Here is a 17,566-nt window from a genome sequence, read left to right as displayed (position 1 = left end):
CAAGGTAATGTTTTATAGTTATTAATGTTTCAAATGATAATACATAATGATGGAGTTAAAGTAAAGCTAGTATAGTTATGATATATATGATGCATGTAAATCAATACCACACTTTTATTTTTTGTTTTTTCACTGAAGTATAATTAAAATAATACAGTGAATCAACAATTCTATACATTACCCAATGTCCATCATACAATGTTATTACACTAGTACTGATTATATTCTCTATGTTGTACTTTTCATCTCTGTGACTTATTTATCTTGTAACTGGAAGTTTGCACCTCTTAATCCCCATCACCTATTTCACCTGTCCTCTCTGCCCTCTCCCTTCTGGCAACCACCAATTTGTTCTCTGTATTTAAGAGACTGTTTTGTTTGCTCATTTGTCTTTTCAGATACTATAAACAAATGAAATTATATGTTATTTCACTTAGCCTAATACCTTCTAGTTCTATCCATGTTGTCATAAATAGCAATATTCCATTACTTTTTATGGCTGAGTAATACTCCCACCCTCTCTCCATATATGTGACACAGCCATATCTTCTTTATCCGGTCATTTATCAGTGAACACTTGGGTTACTTCCATATCTTGGCTATTGTAAATAGTGCTACAATATATCTTTTTGATTTAGTGTTTTCATTTTGTTTGAGTAAATACTCAGTTGCAGAATTACTGGATCATATGGTATTTCTATCTTTAATTTTTTGAGGAGCCTTCATACTGTCTTCCACAGTGGTTGTACCCATCTACATTCCTACCAACAGTCCTAGAAAGTGATTTGTCAATATGCAACAATAGCCATAAAAATGTTCATTCTTTGAGTCAGTAACCTTTCTCTTAGGGTTTTAACCTACGGAAAAAATCAAAAGAAGAAAACTGCCATATATCATAACATATGGTTAGTGCAATATTATTTATAAAGCTGAAAATCTGGGAAGACCAATGGGTCCAACCACACATTGTAAGTGAGGCCGCAGACTTTTTGCAGTTTTTATAGGTCAAAACAGGTCAACCTAAGTGTTTAGAAGCTACATTATGATTTAAATTAATTCTCATGGTTACATACATCTTAATATGATCAACTCAGGTACGGAAAACCAGAGAGACATACTGCAATGGGTAAAAAATTAAAGTGACAAAAAAATACAAAACTGAATTAACTATGAAAAGATGCTCTAATTTGTATGTGATCAGAAAAATGCAGATTAAGACATCATTTAACATCTATTAGCATGGCAAAAATCAGAAAGTTGGACAATTTTAGTGTTGGCAGAGATGTGAACTGTTAGTAGGGATGTTAACTGGTACAGCCGTTCCAGCAAATCAAATATATATATATAGCCCATATGACTCAGCAATCAACATACACCCTTCCCAGGAGGTATAGACTTTATATAAAATAGAGTCACTTGCTGGAGAATGTACGTAACAGCATCATCTGCGGCAGCAGAAAGTTGGAAGGTAAGCAAAATGTAGTAGCTACGCTCCGGCCTTCTAGGCAGTAATTAGAAATATCACGCCAGAAGCACACACTGCAGCATGTTTGCATCAACAGAAAAAGACCAGGATATACAGAAGAATACCATGAGGTATATGTGAACTAGGTACACACAACCGCACATCTGTTGAGGCCACGTCCACAGGGTGGTCTACACGCCCAACAGAGTGTGTGCAGTAGAGAGAAGCGGGAGTGGGGAAGGAAGATACAAAGACATTAATGAATGAACAACAAGGAGCCCAGCTCCACCCAGGGATGCGACACCGTGAACTACAAAGTGTGATGGGCTCGGGGGTCCTACGACATCCCACACCCCACACGCAGCTCACCAATCGCACTGCACCCACGTGACAACTATGAGCGTACTGAGAAGGTAACATGGACACATGAAGAGAGTTAATCCATGTGGTATTTAACAGCCTTTTAAGTATTTCCTTTAGATTACTTAATAATTGAAAACCAAGAAGAAAGGAATAAGTGCTGTCATTAGAGTCCCTGTCCAGTCATTATTATGTCCAATCGGATCCATTCACAGAACCAACGAGACTCTGGAAATTCCTCCGGACTCTACCAGTATGACCTCCCCACCCTCACGTGGCCACATCTACTTTACTTCAGGAAGAGGAGAGCAGGTTTCTCAGACCCCCAGACCCTAGAATCTGTGGAGGGGAGAGTTTGCACAGCCTGTCAAAAAGCCCAATCCCAGAACTCTAGGGCTTTATGATCTGGTGAAAAATATGCCGGCTCTCGTCTGTCCCACACTCCTGCCCCTCTCCTTGTCGCCACAGTCCTCAGTCTAGGTGCTCCTGCTTTCCAAACGGGCCCTTCCTATCCCTTCGCAAGCCTTTCCCATTTCCAGGGCCCTTACTTTTCCCATTTGTGGCAGCTTCTGGACCACACCTGTCCATAAACCGTGCATAATTCTTTCTGGTCCTGAGAGATCACTGCCATATGCCACCCACTCATGGGTTTCCAGATTGCTCAGCTGCAAAGGCAAAATGGGTGCGGGCTGAACGTTTTGGATAAAGTTAACTTGTCCACCTGAATCAGTACAAAAATTTCTTTTCGGGCAGCCCCAGTGGTTCAGCCGTGTAGCGCCACCTTCGGCCCGGGGCGTGATCTTGGAGTCCTGGGATCGAGTCCCACATCGGGCTCCCTGCAGGGGACCTGCTTCTCCCTCTGCCTGTGTCTCTGCCTCTCTCTGTATGTCTCTCATGAACAAATAAAATCTTTTAAAAAAAAATTATTTTCCTCTGTCACGGGTGGGTAGGGCAGAAAAATGTCAGACATAGGAACACTATAGATAAAGGGGACAAACAGCCTTCCCTCAGGAATCTAAGGTCTTGAAATTGTCGAGGTAAGGAGCGTGGTGGTGCCTGGCCACCTTCAGAGGGCTCGTCTTTGGTGGGATACCCGGTCCCTACGGAGGACTGAATGAACCCCCCACGGACATCAACGCGTCTGACGAGCTGGGCTATGGGCAACAGTTTCACTGCCAGAGCGTCACACCAGGAATATCCTATGAACCCATCAGGGCCACAAGCCATTTTTACAACGGACTCCACAGGGAAGGCAAAGAACCGGCTACTTCTAAGGACCTGATTCGATCGTCTTCCTCTAGTAGCACAGGTGAAGCTTCGTGTTGCTTCCTAGGGTGTTTGCTGTGGTTCTAAGGACGGCCAGCGCTGTGTCCGTGAGCAAGGCCTGCACGCCTTCCCTAGACAGGCTCGGCCGCAGAGTCCAGGAGGTCCCGAGCGGCTCCGCCTCCAGGGTTCGGGGGGGCCCATCCCCATCTCCAAGGATGAAAGACCTGCCAGGGATACTCCCGACACCTTTACTGCCAGCTGCGGCCTCCTCAGACCCTTCTAGATCCCCCCAGGTCTGCCCCTCCCCCTGCTCAGGAGGACCTGGAGCAAGCGACGCCTTTCAGACCCAAGCAGCTGAACGTCCTCCCGCCTGCCCCGCCTCAGACAAAAAAAAAAGTCTTCAGAGGTGGTGTTTCCAGCCTCATAAGGAAATTACTGTGACAAAACTGACAAGACCCCTGGAGGAAGGCGGTGTGGGCCTGTGGGGGTGCGCCCGGCGCCCAGGTGTCCGAGGCGCGTCGAGGAGTTAGAGGAGGCCCGGGAGTCCAGGACGCAGGGCCACGCCGCCGAGGAGATTCGGGACGCAAGTGTCCCCGAAGAACAGCCTCAGCCTCGGGGCCCCGCGAGGGGATCGGAGGGGCGAGGGGGCCCCAGGGCGGCCTGGATGTGGGGGAGGAAGGACGCGTGGTTCCCGGGGTGGGGGGTCGAGCCCAGGAGAGCCCGCGCCCCGGGAGGGAAGCAGAGGAAGGCCCGAGAGGAACCGCAGACGCCCCCGGGAGGCCACGCGGTGCCCGCCGTGAACACTGGAAGTGGCTCGACTCGGGTGCGGCCAACCCTGTCCCTAAGGTAGGGCTACGGCCTGTGGCTAAAATGAGGTGAGGACGGGGACGTCCCGCGACACCGTGAGAACTGAGGGAAGCAGTGAGCCACCTGCGAGTGACAGGCACCTGCGGGGCGGGGAGGCAGGGGCGAGGCCCGGAGACTGGCCTGGGGGGTCCTGTCCTGGTGCTACTGAAACCAGCGACCACAAATGTCCTGCCCCCGCGTTAGACACGGGGGCCCCCGCGGGGCTCGGGCCGTGACCCCTGGGTCCTGGGATCGAGTCCCACATGGGGGTCCCCGCAGGGAGCCTGCTTCTCCCTCTGCCTGTGACTCTCATGAATAAATACATAAATAAAACCTTTAAAAACCCCCACAAACTTCATTATCTTGCAGTTCGGTACGTTCCTCGTCTGACACGGGTGTCAGCGGGCTACAGCCCCCCTTGTGCTCCTCTCGCCCTGTTCAGGGCCCTTGGGCTTACACTGGGCACACCTGCGTGATCCGGGATGCTCTCCTTAAGGTCAGCTGGTCAGCGGCCTTCGTTCCATCCAGAGCCGTAAGGTGCGTCTGCCGCGTAGCCGGGCAGGGTTTGGGAACGAGGACGCCGAGCTGCCTACCACAGGTGGAGAACAGCTTTATAGGAAAAGATAAGAGGCTCAGATGCAAAGAGGGAAATTGGGGCGGGGGGGGGGGGGGGGGGGATTCAAGTAGTGACCTCCGCTGCGAGCGTGCCGGGTGGGTAGGGCACACTAAGGAATGCGGCTCGGGCTGGATGGTCTGGTTCTGAGGGAAGAAACGGCAAGAAGACGACAAAACCAAGGTCATTCAAACCTGAACGTCTGGCTGTCGGGGACCACGGAGACGGGGCGGGGTCAGGACAATAGACATTGTTCACTACTGTCTCTGAAAACAGACAAGGCAGCTGTGAATTCCCTGGATCTTGAAGCCACAAGCTCTACACGGATTGAGACGAAAGAGACAGGATGAGCCTTTGATTCTGTTATCAATGATCTGAATGTGCGCACACAGAATTGGAAAACTACCTCAAAGGCCAATCCTGTGCTGACCTTCCACTTAACTGGCACGTGTGTGTCCTGTCCTCTTACTCTTCTGGAACAATCCATTCTCTCCCTTTCTTCCATCTCTGCCATAAGCCTGTCTGAACAGGGTACATGAGCTGAAGCACAGGGCCCCCAACATCCGTCCCAAGAGGGAGGACAGTTTTCCACGGCATCCAAACGAGATGGATTTGTAAAGGCAAAACTGGCCTATGTCCCTCTAGATCTTTCCAAGAAAGGGCCACACCTGACTGATTAACACAATAATCTACTTCCAACGACCAGCGTATCCCTATACTGCGAACTGATGCATGTGGCTGTGACAGGTTGAGGACTTTGACCATAAAATCAAGTCATGCGCCATCTCCCTCACGTCACCAAATATTTTCCCAATTACAATTTGGTTTAGGGGTCAAGATGAGCTGAGTTCAAAGAGCAAGCCTGACATGTTCACAGCTGTGCAATGTCAACCAGGTTATTTGAAATCTTTGTGCCTCCACTTCCTCATCTTTCTGTAAAAGGAAGAACTACCTCATGACGTAGTTCAAAAGATTAAATGAGATGACAAGCACAGTGTTTACCTCGGAGCCTGGCACAGAGTAAGTGCTTAACAAATGCTAGTGATATGTGATAATGCAGTCAACGTAAGTCAACAGCAATCTGAATAGAGCAGGGTATTGAAAAAAATTATAAACCTTGAGCAAAAAGGTTTCATTCCCAAAACACAGGAGTGATGGAACACTAACATGACAGAGGATTATATAAATTGCTTAAAAGAGAAAAACCGGATCTGATCACTTTGATACATGCCAAGGAAGCCTTCAATGAAATTAAATAGATATTATATTTAAAAAATTTTTTTTAAATAACACCATTAGAAAACTAAAAATAGCAGTGAATTTTCTTAAACATGAAGAACTTTTAGTTACTTTTTGATATTCATTGAAAATGTGCTTCTGAAAAATCAATAAAACCCTAAAAGTTGTATATCAAAAGCAATTTCCCTGTGAGAAATGGAAATTCAATGAGTTCATGAGATCACTTCCTGGCCTGTACAGGCAGCGTGTTCTTTACCTAAACACAGCCTAAACTCTGGCACCAGGGAGGCCCCCACCCCAGCTTTCTAGAAGAAAGACTGCATGGTGTGCAGTGGGAGAAATACCCCTAGGCCCTGCAGGAGCCCCACCCCATTTCTCTTATGCCCGGGGTTCTCTGGGAAATGCCTAAGAGCAATTCCAGCCAAGCTTTTAAGGCCTCGGGGCATACTATCTCCCATGCTCCTTCCCTGTTAGGAAGAAGCTAACCTAATGTGATGCACGACTAAACCACAAGAATTTAGGGTCGGAAAATTCAACTTTGTAGTGGAGATGAAAGCAGCAACACTACAAACACAACAGAGACCAACGCTTTGGAACTCCGAGGAGGAGGAGGGAATCTGTCGTTCTTTGGAGGCCACCTTTCACAGCGCTGCCTGCAGCCCAGGCGCAGGATATACTCCAGGTGCCCCTGGTGCACCCGACGGTCTCTAGGAATCAAGCACGGAGCTCTCCAAGGCACACCTGAGGCAACCGGGATGCTCTCTTTTATCAGAAACTGAACACAAATGTTAAAACCACTCTCTAAATACAACAATTCCTACCATCATGGTTCATACTCCACTGTTTTTTGGAATCTCTAGCCAAAGGAAAAGATAAAAGAGTTTTACATACTAAAAGAAAGAAAATCTGATTATTACATGAACTGCCTACCTAAAGAACCAACATCGTAAAAATATCCAGAAATCTGAAGTTGTTCAGTGAGGTGGCCAGAGAAGAGTCTTCTCTATGTGTGATAGAAGTTATACTGTGGAACGTCCCAGGCATAATAGTATGAAGTGAGAAAATGTCTAGGAATAAATATGAGATAATGGCAAGATATATAAAAGAAATTTTAAAAGGTTTACAAAAGTATGTAAATGGAAGCTTGAATAAAGGGAGGTATAAAAATATAATGTTCCCAAACTGGAAATCTCATTCTTGTAAATATTTCACTTTCCCTTTAAATTAATGTTTAAATTAAATGCAATTTAAATTAAAAAAAAATTTGGAGAAGGGAAACATGCAAAATTGATCATCATATTTCTCTGAAAGCATAAATACACCACAAGACTATCCAAAATTATTTTTAAAGGAAAATGACAGTAAGAACACTGTTTTGGTGTTAAAACACATGATTATAAAGCCATAGCAATTAAAACACTGTGGTGAAATACCAAAAATTAGAACTATATTGAAGGGATTTAACGTAACACAAAAATGCATTTGTAAGCCACTAAGAAAAGGCTGGCTTTTCCCATAAGTGTCACGTAATTCACAGGTGGGGGAGGCAAGGGTGGGGGTGTGGGGGGTTGGCATGGGACACACTGAATGACAGTCCTCGTCTGCTCCTGGCTCACTGTGTGACTGAGTAACTTTACTACATCAAAGACAGCTTCCCAGCACGTAAAATGGAGATACAGGCGCACCTGGCTGGTTCAGTCAGTACAGTATGAGAGTCCTGATCTCAGGTCCTGAGTTCAAGTCCACACTGGGCATGGAGCTCACTTAAAAAATTTTTTTTAAATAAATAAAATAGGGATACCAACTGGGCTCCCACAGAGAGTCACTATAAGGATTACATAAGTCAATTCAATTAAGGTAAAACACCCCACAATGTGTGAAACAAGGACTCAGGACTCAGTAAACCTTACAGATTACTATTCAATGAAGTTGAGAGAACGCTAAGATTTGGAGAAAAATCCAAATCACTCTCAAACCAATGCAGATAAAGACTTAATCGTCAAAAATATAAAGTTAGAACTGTTCTTGAAGAAAAATACAGGATATGGGGCAGCCTGGGTGGCTTAGCGGTTTAGTGCTGCCTTCAGTCCTGGGTGTGATCCTGAAGTCCCAGGATGGAGTCCTACATTGGGCTCCCTGCATGGAGCCTGCTTCTCCCTCTGCCTGTGTCTCTGCCTCTCTCAGGAATAAATAAATAAAATCTTTAAAAAGAAAAATACAGGATATGTATTTGCTTCAAGAAATGTGTTGTTGGGGTGCCTGGAGAGCTCAGTGGGTTAAGCGTCTGTGCCTTTGGCTCAGGTCATGATCCCGGGGTCCTGGGATCGAGCCCAGGTCAGGCTCCCTGCTCAGCAGGGCATCTGGGAATGCCCTGTTCACTTGTGCTCCTTCTTCTCCTTCTCCTCTCCACTTGTGCTCTCTGTCGCTATCTCTGTCTCTCTCAAATAAATAACACCTTAAAAAAAAAAGAGAGAGAGAGAGAGAGAGAGAGAGAGAGAGATGTGTTCTCTATTGGTGGTAGACATTTCTGAAATTATTGGCCTGACTCTGTCAAGAGTGTAATGAAAATATCAAATATTATTTGGTACCTTAAGGGTAACTTCTGGAACACCTGAATCATAACTATCATAATAAAATTTTATTTTTTACAATAAGATTTTTAAGAGGTGTGACACGAGGAACCATTATCGACTGAGGATGCAGAGGGCAAGGATGTGAGGACGACTTAACGGTACTAACTAATGACTCGTTTCACCCTCTGCTGACACAGAGGGAAATGCCATATAGATGTTATTTTCCTTCCTTCCAGCCTGTCACAGGCAATATAGTCTGTGACTAACGTGAGTCACGCTGATGTAAACTCTAGAATGCAAGAAGGGTAGGGGAGTTGTTGATGGTGGAATTCCTTACCTGGAGCCTCCTAGTGCCCTCAGCAGGGAGCAAGGCCCTCAAGCATTCCTGGAATGAATCAACTCACATCTCGATAGGGATCTAAGCAAACAGAGGACTTGAGTTGGTGTCAGCTTCTGATGTACCAGCCGTAAAACTGGTGAGTGGAATGTTACTATGAGTAGGACTATAGGCCAAGTGGCTAAGCCCGGAGAGAAATTTCAGTCTAATCACCATTCACACCATGGCTCAGGCAAAAATGGAACCTCCACCACCACCACCAAAAATGGACAAACCTCCAGCTTTGTCTCCTTACTATGAAGCCACACAACGTCCCTCAGGCTACGGAGAAGACACTAAAATCTAAAGATTTCTTAATTTTAATTTATTTATTCAGGAGAGAGTATGAGAGGGAGAGAGAGAGAACACGAGCAGAGAGGAGGGTAGAGGGAGAAGCAGGCTGCCCGCTGAGCAGGGAGCCTGACCTGGGGCTCGATCCCTGGACCCCAGGATCCTGACCTGAGCTGAAGGCAGACGCTGAACCTACTGAACCACCCAGGTGCCCGAAGACACTAAGATTTTATTTAATTTTTGCCTTATTTCTCTCACGGAGTTGACTCAGGGCAAGCGGGATGATATACAAGGGTTTCGCTAGGGCTTTTGTGCCAGAGAGCTGGGCTTCCATCCCTGCTTTACACGGATCCACAGCGGGACCTCTGGTAAGTTACTCAGCTTCTGGGTTTGTTTGTTTGTTTGTTTTTCATTTGTAAAATAGGCTACTACCACCTGCATTAGATCATGACTCCTAGCAAAGTAAATAATGAAATGAGGCATCTAACCTACAGGAGACACGCATCCAAAACTGGCTGTTTCTGCTCTTCCCTGAACCTCACTCTGCTTCTCCCTTCCTTCCTACTCTTTCCTATCATCTGAAAATTCAAGGCACAGCTTCTGCTTGTTTTAATAGATGGATCAAAAACTTAGTTGGGGAAATTTAAAATTTAGAAAAAAATAAGAAATATAAAAACCAATTCTGTACAATAAAACTATATATGGTCATTAAAAAATAGTTGAACAAGAGAAGAATTTTTCAAAATCACCCATTTTATTTACCCCATTCAGAAAAAAAAATGTTTGCATTCTGATATCTATAATATATCCAGCAATTCTCCATCTCATTTTTTGTACGTATACACGAGTTATTTTTTTAAACAAAAATGGATTCATAATCTATACACTATTGCCAACGTGCTTTCCTACCACAACATTTTGTGAAAACGTCCCACACTGTTTTTCTACATCATTTAAAAATAGCACATAGTCTCCCACTTTATGTCATTTATGTTTTTATTTCATCACTATATAAAACAATGCAATGAAGAAGATGTGCTATGTTTATATAATGGAGTATTATTCGGCCATAAGAAAAGAACAAAATCTTGCTATTTGCAATGACATGGATGGACTTAGTATAATGAGTATAATACTAAGTGAAATTAGAGAAAGGCAAATACCATGATTTCACTCATATGTGGAATTTAAGAAACAAAATAAATGAGCAAAGAGGAAAAAAAAACAGAGGGTAGAGGGTTGGGGGGATGGGTGAAATAGGTGATGGGGATGAAGGAGCACGCTTGCGATGAGCACCGGGTAATGTATGGAACTGTTGTTCAATTACTATATTGTACACCTGAAACTAATATGACACCATACATTTACTGGAATAAATATAAAAAAGTATAATTAAACAAGTAAATGTAGTAACAAAATAAAACAATGAAATGATAATCACTGTACTTAAATCTACTATGCTCATGATTGGTTTGTTAGGGTGAATTTCTACAAAAAGAACTGTTGGGTCAAAGGGTATGGAAAAGGTAAGTCTCTTGATAAGAATGGTTATTGCCTTGCATAAAGATCTGATCACATTACTCTTTCACCATCTGGAGAGATGGAGCATATTTTTTCCTTTGCACCTTCCCCAGTTCACCTCTAATTTGATTTTTTTTAATCGCGTAAGCTGCAAAATTACTGACCATACATAGTCTGATCTGCTGTCCTTTTCTCAGCCCAAATCACATCTGAGTACTTCTCTTACACTGAGATTTCTCCTAATACAAACGTAATATGACAGATTCATTAGGGAACAAGGGTTGGATTAAACAGATCAATTATAATAGGACTACACTCAGCTCTAGTACAACAGGTTTTTTAAAACACAGCTGCTGGGTTCAGTGACTGCAGTTTTTGCTTCAACAACGACAAGAACAGATTACAATATACTGCGTGAACAGAGCTGGAGGAGGACATGGAAGGAGTGCCCCTTGATCACCTTCAGGTTACCAGGGGCTGGGGGACCGGGAAACAGGTAGATGTTGGCCAAAGAGCGCAAACTTCCAGTTTTAAGATACTAATACTGTATGATATATTTGAAAGTTGCTAAAAGAGTGGATTTTTAAAAAGATTTTATATATTTATTCAGAGAGACACAGTGAGGGAGAAAGGCAGACACACAGGCAAAAGGAGAAGCAGGCTCTCTGTGAGGAGCCCGATGTGGGACTCGATTCCAGGACCCCAGGGTCACACCCTGAGCCAAAGGCAGGCGCTAAACCGCTAAGCCACCCAGGGATCCCTAACAGAGTGGACCTTAAATGTTTTATGTGACCCGATGGAGGTATTAGCTAGAGCACTCGTGGCAATCATTTAGCAATATATACGTGTATCAAGCGCCTTAAACTCACACAGCATTATGTCAGTTATACGTCAATAAAGGTGAAAAAAAAGTATGACACCTTTTTATATTCATGCCTTCTCAATTTTTAGAATTTTTATGTTCATGCTTTTAACCATTATTTGCAACAGTTATGTATTTCTAATTTTATGTGTATTTAGTTGCAATGCTTACCACCAAGTCTTTTATAAAATAACATTTCTCATTCTTGAGGACTAGATTTTGATGTGTCTCTCAGGAAAAAAAAAATGTCTCTCCCACTCATAACTTTGTTGAGGCGTTTCCTAAGACTGAGTATGTCTGAGAATGTCCTGTTGTCTTTGAGCCTGAGAAACAACTTTTACTTTCTCAACTCTGAAGATTCTGTGCCTCCGGGGTTCAACACTGTGAAGTCTGTGCCTGACTCTCTTCTTGGGTCCCCTGTACTTGACATTCTTTAAAAACCTTATTATTGCCATTTATCGACAGCCTGTACACATCGGCCCCAGTTTCTCTACATGCTGAGTCTTCTTCCTCATTCTGCCCAAAGAGGGTGAGCTCTTTTGATGTCCAAAGTCAGGTGTGAAAGCATTCTTCTTACACTGTGATTACTACTTCTGTTTGCACTGATTCTTTGCCTCTTCACTCAGGACCCCCTTGTCTGTCATCTTCCCTCTTATCATTTATGTTCCGTCCTCGACAACCCTGTGCATTCTGGGGGGTACCTGTCAGGTTTGTCTTGTGCACCACCTAGGTTTTCACAGTGTGGCTTCATTTATCCATTAACCTGACGACCCTGACGGCCCCAAGAAGCACAGGCTTAATTATTTCCATCCTAATAATTTCAATTTATTTTATATCCAAGTCCCTCAAGTCTCTATATTCTGTGTGATTTAAAAAAAAAAAAATTCATTCAGGGGCTCCTAGATGTCGGTTGAACATCCGACTCTTGATTTCGGCTCAAATAGGTCATGACTTTGAGCTCTGCACTCAGGGGGAGTTGGCTGGAGGTTCCCTTCCTCCTCTCCCTATTCTCCCCCTGCTGGCACATGCTCCCATTCTCTCTCAAAGAAATAAATCAATCTTAAAAAAAAGTTGATTCAGTTAATAGCCCACATTAAATTCCATTTTAATCCTGTATTCTGTGATTCTTTGAGCTCTCAAGAACCAGAATGATCATTATTACCTCTGAATAGAAGGAAATGCTATTATATGTTGTGGTTTGACCTACTTTTATGTTTGGGAATTCATTTATCATAATAACATAACTTTGGCTTTCTGAACTTATGTGAAACAAAGAGAAACGGCAGATAAGAAATCTTCACACATGTGGTTACAACAACTCTATGAGAAAGTCGTCTGTGTAAGGGAAAGGGTCAGGGGTGCGTTGTGGAAAATAATTCAGCAACTGGTAACTTTCGCATTGTAGTAAAACCCCAAAATATTTAAAAATGACAAGTAGAGAATTTCATTTATTTTTTTATTCTTATTAAGTTTCTTTTGCATTCAGGAGGAAAAAATACTATTTGAAATGATACTGCAGAGGTTCTCTCTAAATCTTTGACCATGATAATCACAACACTGGCAATACTCTTACTTAAATGTTTTCTGTTTGTAAAAATGACCTCCCAAATCTCTTCAAATATCTACTTCACTACCAGGATTTTCAGTATTAATCTTTTATACTAAAACACTACAAAAATCACAATAATATATTTTATTCCAATTTAGGCTTGCCTCCCATATTTGTAAAATGTCTCCATCTTTTTCAGATCTTACACCTGCATACCTGTGTTTTAATTAAAGAACTTTCCTACTGAGACATTACCTACTTTGTGAAATTCCCATCTCCACTTCCACAGAAGCAAGGATATGCTTTCTTCTAAATTAAGGAATAATGTATTCCCCTAATACAAAAAAAATTGTCTGATATAATGCATGCCATTAAGGTATATTTTGATACTGTTAACGTGGATGAGACAAAAAGATACATATGTACACATTCCAACATAATTGTGTCACATTTAATAACTTAATAACTAATCTTAAAAAATATATTAAGATGTACTATGATCAAACAATTCTTTAAGAGTTCATATAAATTTTAAGTTTGGAAAGACTTCTATATATCAGTAAATAAGTGTAAGCACAGAAGAGTTGCCCTCACACAGTCCAGAAGCGGTGGGGGGTTTGGGGGGGATGTTTATAGTGTACCAGGCGCCACACTAGGTGCTGGATTCTAGATTTATCTCATACCATCTGCCTCCATGTAATTACTTCACTTTTGTTCTCCTGTTCCCCTCTCAGAAACAAAACATTTTTAGAATTTGCACCATTTTGTTACAATGGGGCAACTTCAGTGACTCGATCTTTCCATAACCTTTGTTATAGCTATCTAACCGTTTTGTTCTGCTAAATGTCAGGAGATAGCAATGAATTGTTATCCAAGGCTTACATGAGCCACAGATAAATCTAGTTCAACACCGAAAAGATTTTTTTGTCAAAATATGCTTCCTTAGATTAGGCTGACGTTAGTGATGTGGAAATAGATACCTATGATCTATCTAACTTCCTAAAATAGAAAGTTACCATTTTCCTTCTCTAGGACTTTACATTTGTTTAATATTCTTTTTGCAAAGCCCTTGGGGTATGTACTCTATTACCCATTTTTTCTATATTTTTTATTAACATTAAAAGTAACTATAAAACATGTAATATGTAAAAAAAAAATTAAAAGAAACACTTGTAATTTCTGTACTCTGAGGAAACGATAATCGACATATTATTCTAGTCTGTTTTTCTATTTCATGATCCTCTGTCATCCATTAACTTTTTGTTGTGACTCTGCATGTTCCCTGTCACTTCTTTTACACGTATGGGTTTATGTCACACCTTTAAGGAACAATTTCCAGCCTTCTCACCTGTAATCTAGGGCCCTTTGGACAAATCCACTTGGCACCTCAAAAACATCTTAGAACACAAACACCTTGAACTCTTTTTTCGCTCTTGAGTTCTCCAATTTGTCAAGTCTTGACTCTGTTCTTCTTCTCCCTCACACACTAGAATGGTCACTAAACACTGCTGATTCTAGGAGCAAACTCTCTCTTAAGGGTGCCCTTCCCCTCTGCCCCAGTCTCCAGCCAGCACTACCTGACGTTAAGCCCATTTCTACCCAATGTCCTTCGATTTATCATCTCAAAACACACAGTTAATGCAGTTCCCCCGAGAGCTCCCAACTGACTTCAGAAAAGTTCAAATCCTTAGTTTGCTGACAAGAAGCTCCCATTTTAGTGTCTTCTCCCCAGACTAGAGCCACAAAGGAAGCAGAACTAGAAATGGGTCTGCTCTTGATTTGAGGCCCACTGCTCCACCTAGTGGTACAGAACAACGCCCCGGGATGGGATTGGAGAATAGGCCAGGTCAGCCGGGTGAGATCAAGCCAGCCTGCCCACGTGGGTGTCTGTCAACTAGAGACGAACTCCAGAATTCAATCGCCACCATCTAGTGGTTTTATCTAAGCACTGAGTTCTCCTAAGGGAATGCCCCAAACCTCTAAACCAGTTATCACTGCCATTCTTGGGAAAGGAAAAGCTATGATGGCATCTCTACTTACTGCTACCAAAGAAAATCACGAGTAATTCTGCCCCAACTAATGCACTGCCACCTATATCCTTCCAGAATTTTCATGAAACTCAAACAAACCCAAACAGTATCCCTTCATCTATGTATTAATTCATATCCTCGATGCACATGTAAAGAACACCTGTAACTCAGATACCAAACCAAGCTAATACTACGGGGTCCACGTGATGACGGCCTACAAACAGGAAAGCAGAGAAGTAAATCCATAATGACAACGCAGAAGGAGAGTCAAAGCTGACCAGGGACGGGGAGGGCTTCCAGTGAGAGAGAAATGATGACTGAGCTGATTTTGTGGTCAATGAGAGTTGGGTGAAGCAAAGAGTGGAGTGAAGGGTACGGTTTCAGATTCAAAGCATTACGTGTGCAACAGAGCGCAGCACGTTAAAGCGCTATTCTAACGGAGCATCCACGGTTAGCACAGCACCCTGGCCGAAAGCAGCCTCCGCCAACAGGACTCTACCGGCGTCTTTCAGTGAAACCTACCAAGCAAAATCTCTCCACTTGAAAATGCTTCTTAAGCAACAGCATTTACAAAGAAAGGCGAAAAAAAAAAAAAAAAAAGAGAGAGAGAGAGAGACAATATTTTAAACTGCACAACTATTAAAAACCACACATTATCCACTCTCCAATGTGCACAAACCATACTGTAAAAGAAGATGAGAAATGCAATTTTCCTTAATCCTCTTCCTCTTTTTAGATATAAGGGGTAATACCCAATACTTTAAATTTTAAGGGAAGTCTCACAATCACACAGAAGTTTCTTTCAATAGGTGACAGTTTCAGCTTTTTATAAGATACTGAGTGGCTCTGAAGCACCCCTTAGGCTCTATAATACATGATAGATCCCATCATAATCCACGTGCGACATAATCTCATGCGGACCGCGATGAACCACACACTCCACAGCAGATCCCTCGTCTGCCTTCTGCCCAAGTAATGCCCACGGGGTCGCACTTGTTCCCACCCCAGGGGCAGCCCACTTCATCTTTGATGAGCGCTGCTAGGAAGTTACAGGACACCTGGAGACAAGATCTGTCTTGCAGTAACTCTGGCCTTAACTGCGACCGAAGATGGGGCCCCGGGATGAATCTGCTGCAAGAGCAGGTTTCATACACTGTCATCTGTTCTCGGAGACCCTGACTTCTCCTTCTCTCAGCCCAGCAATCTTGGGACACTGCGACCGGGAAGCCACGTCAAGGTGTGACTCCCAGTTCCCCATCTTTGCCCTCTCCTCTCAACACACCCCAGGCCTGCATGTGATAGGAGCAGTAAGTGCGAAGTGGATGGTTCCAGTAAAGCAGGATGATCACCTCCATCATGCCAGCTACGCCACTTCCATTAATGCGGTTTCAGATGCAATGAATATTCTGAGTAACTACATGATATTGCAGACTTATTTTAAAATTTCCCTTAACCAGGGACACCTAGATGGCTCAGCTGGTAGAGCATGCAACTCCTGATCTCAGGGTCATAAGTTTGAGCCCCATACTGGGCATAGAGATTCCTTTAAAAAAAAAAAATTCCTTAACTAAAATTCCCAAGACTTGGTCTTTTGTTTGTTTCTCTTTAACTGATGGATGCAAGGCCATGTCTCTACTATTTTCTATTGTCCAGCTGATGCCAAACAGAGGGCATTTCTAGCAACGTATTTATGTGGAATCTGCTTAAGATTCTCTCTCCCTCTGCACCTCCCACCTTTCTCTCCGCCTCTATACATAAAGAAAAAATATTTCTCATACAGGGAAAGTGACAATCCACTGGATAGATATTTATTAGCACACACTAAGTGCCAGATTCTGGGAACACAAAGTTAAATGAGACGCATCAGATTATGTCACTGTTGTCCCTTTACACGAGATTATATATATAAAACAAGGGTGGGTGGTACATCAGAGGTCTCAGTAAATTGCTACTGTTATTATTATAACAAAGATGATCAGTTATACATTAATAGTCTCTTAGAAACCACCAGTTGTTTTTGTTTTGGGGGAGGGAGGGGTTTAGAGATGGAGAGAAGAACCTGAGCAGAAATCAAGAGTCAGACGGTTGACCTACTGAGCCACCCAGGGGCCCCCATTATAGATTTTTAGAATGAAGATGCTGCAGTATTGCCACCAATACTAACCTGTACTATAATATCTCTTCAGTTCCGTACGTCTGATCTCCTTTAACTGATTATTTTTTCTCTTCTTTTTCTCATCAGTGAGATATTCCTCTTCCACAGCAATGTTGCACTTTTCTTGTTCTAAAATGACTGTTTTAGCATCCTCTTTTCCAGTATGGGTCCTTGTAGCAATAGCTGAGGCTGTCTCCGCATTTTGTTTGGCTTGTTTTTTCTTTTTCAATCTAGGAACGGGGGTGGGAGGAGGAAAGAAAAACATTGGAGAAATTATTTTCTAGGAGGAATTAGTTTCATGCCTTTGGGCTTTGAGAAACTAATTAACTGATACAGAAAACACTTTCTTTATATTACCGTTAATCATGTGCTCCTGTTCATTTTTTTCTTTTCTGATCATTTAAAAAATTCTTACCTGGA

At 42.9% G+C, this 17,566-nt stretch overlaps 1 protein-coding gene across 4 annotated transcripts in view; it reads right to left on the bottom strand.

Annotated features, from left to right (window-relative positions):
- Positions 1-17,566, bottom strand: part of NCOA7 (nuclear receptor coactivator 7) — a 157,347-nt gene that overhangs the window by 58,894 nt on the left and 80,887 nt on the right. For all 4 annotated transcript variants that reach the window (XM_035710108.2, XM_025422947.3, XM_025422949.3 and 1 more), the window contains one exon: positions 17,156-17,376. In XM_035710108.2, coding sequence (XP_035566001.1) covers positions 17,156-17,376 — 221 coding nt within the window. The remainder of the gene's footprint in view (positions 1-17,155; positions 17,377-17,566) is intronic.

The sequence above is a fragment of the Canis lupus genome, chromosome 1 (genome assembly GCF_003254725.2).
Source record: "Canis lupus dingo isolate Sandy chromosome 1, ASM325472v2, whole genome shotgun sequence".
NCBI classification, from domain to species: Eukaryota; Metazoa; Chordata; class Mammalia; order Carnivora; family Canidae; genus Canis; species Canis lupus.
This window is presented reverse-complemented; position numbering and strand designations above follow the sequence as displayed.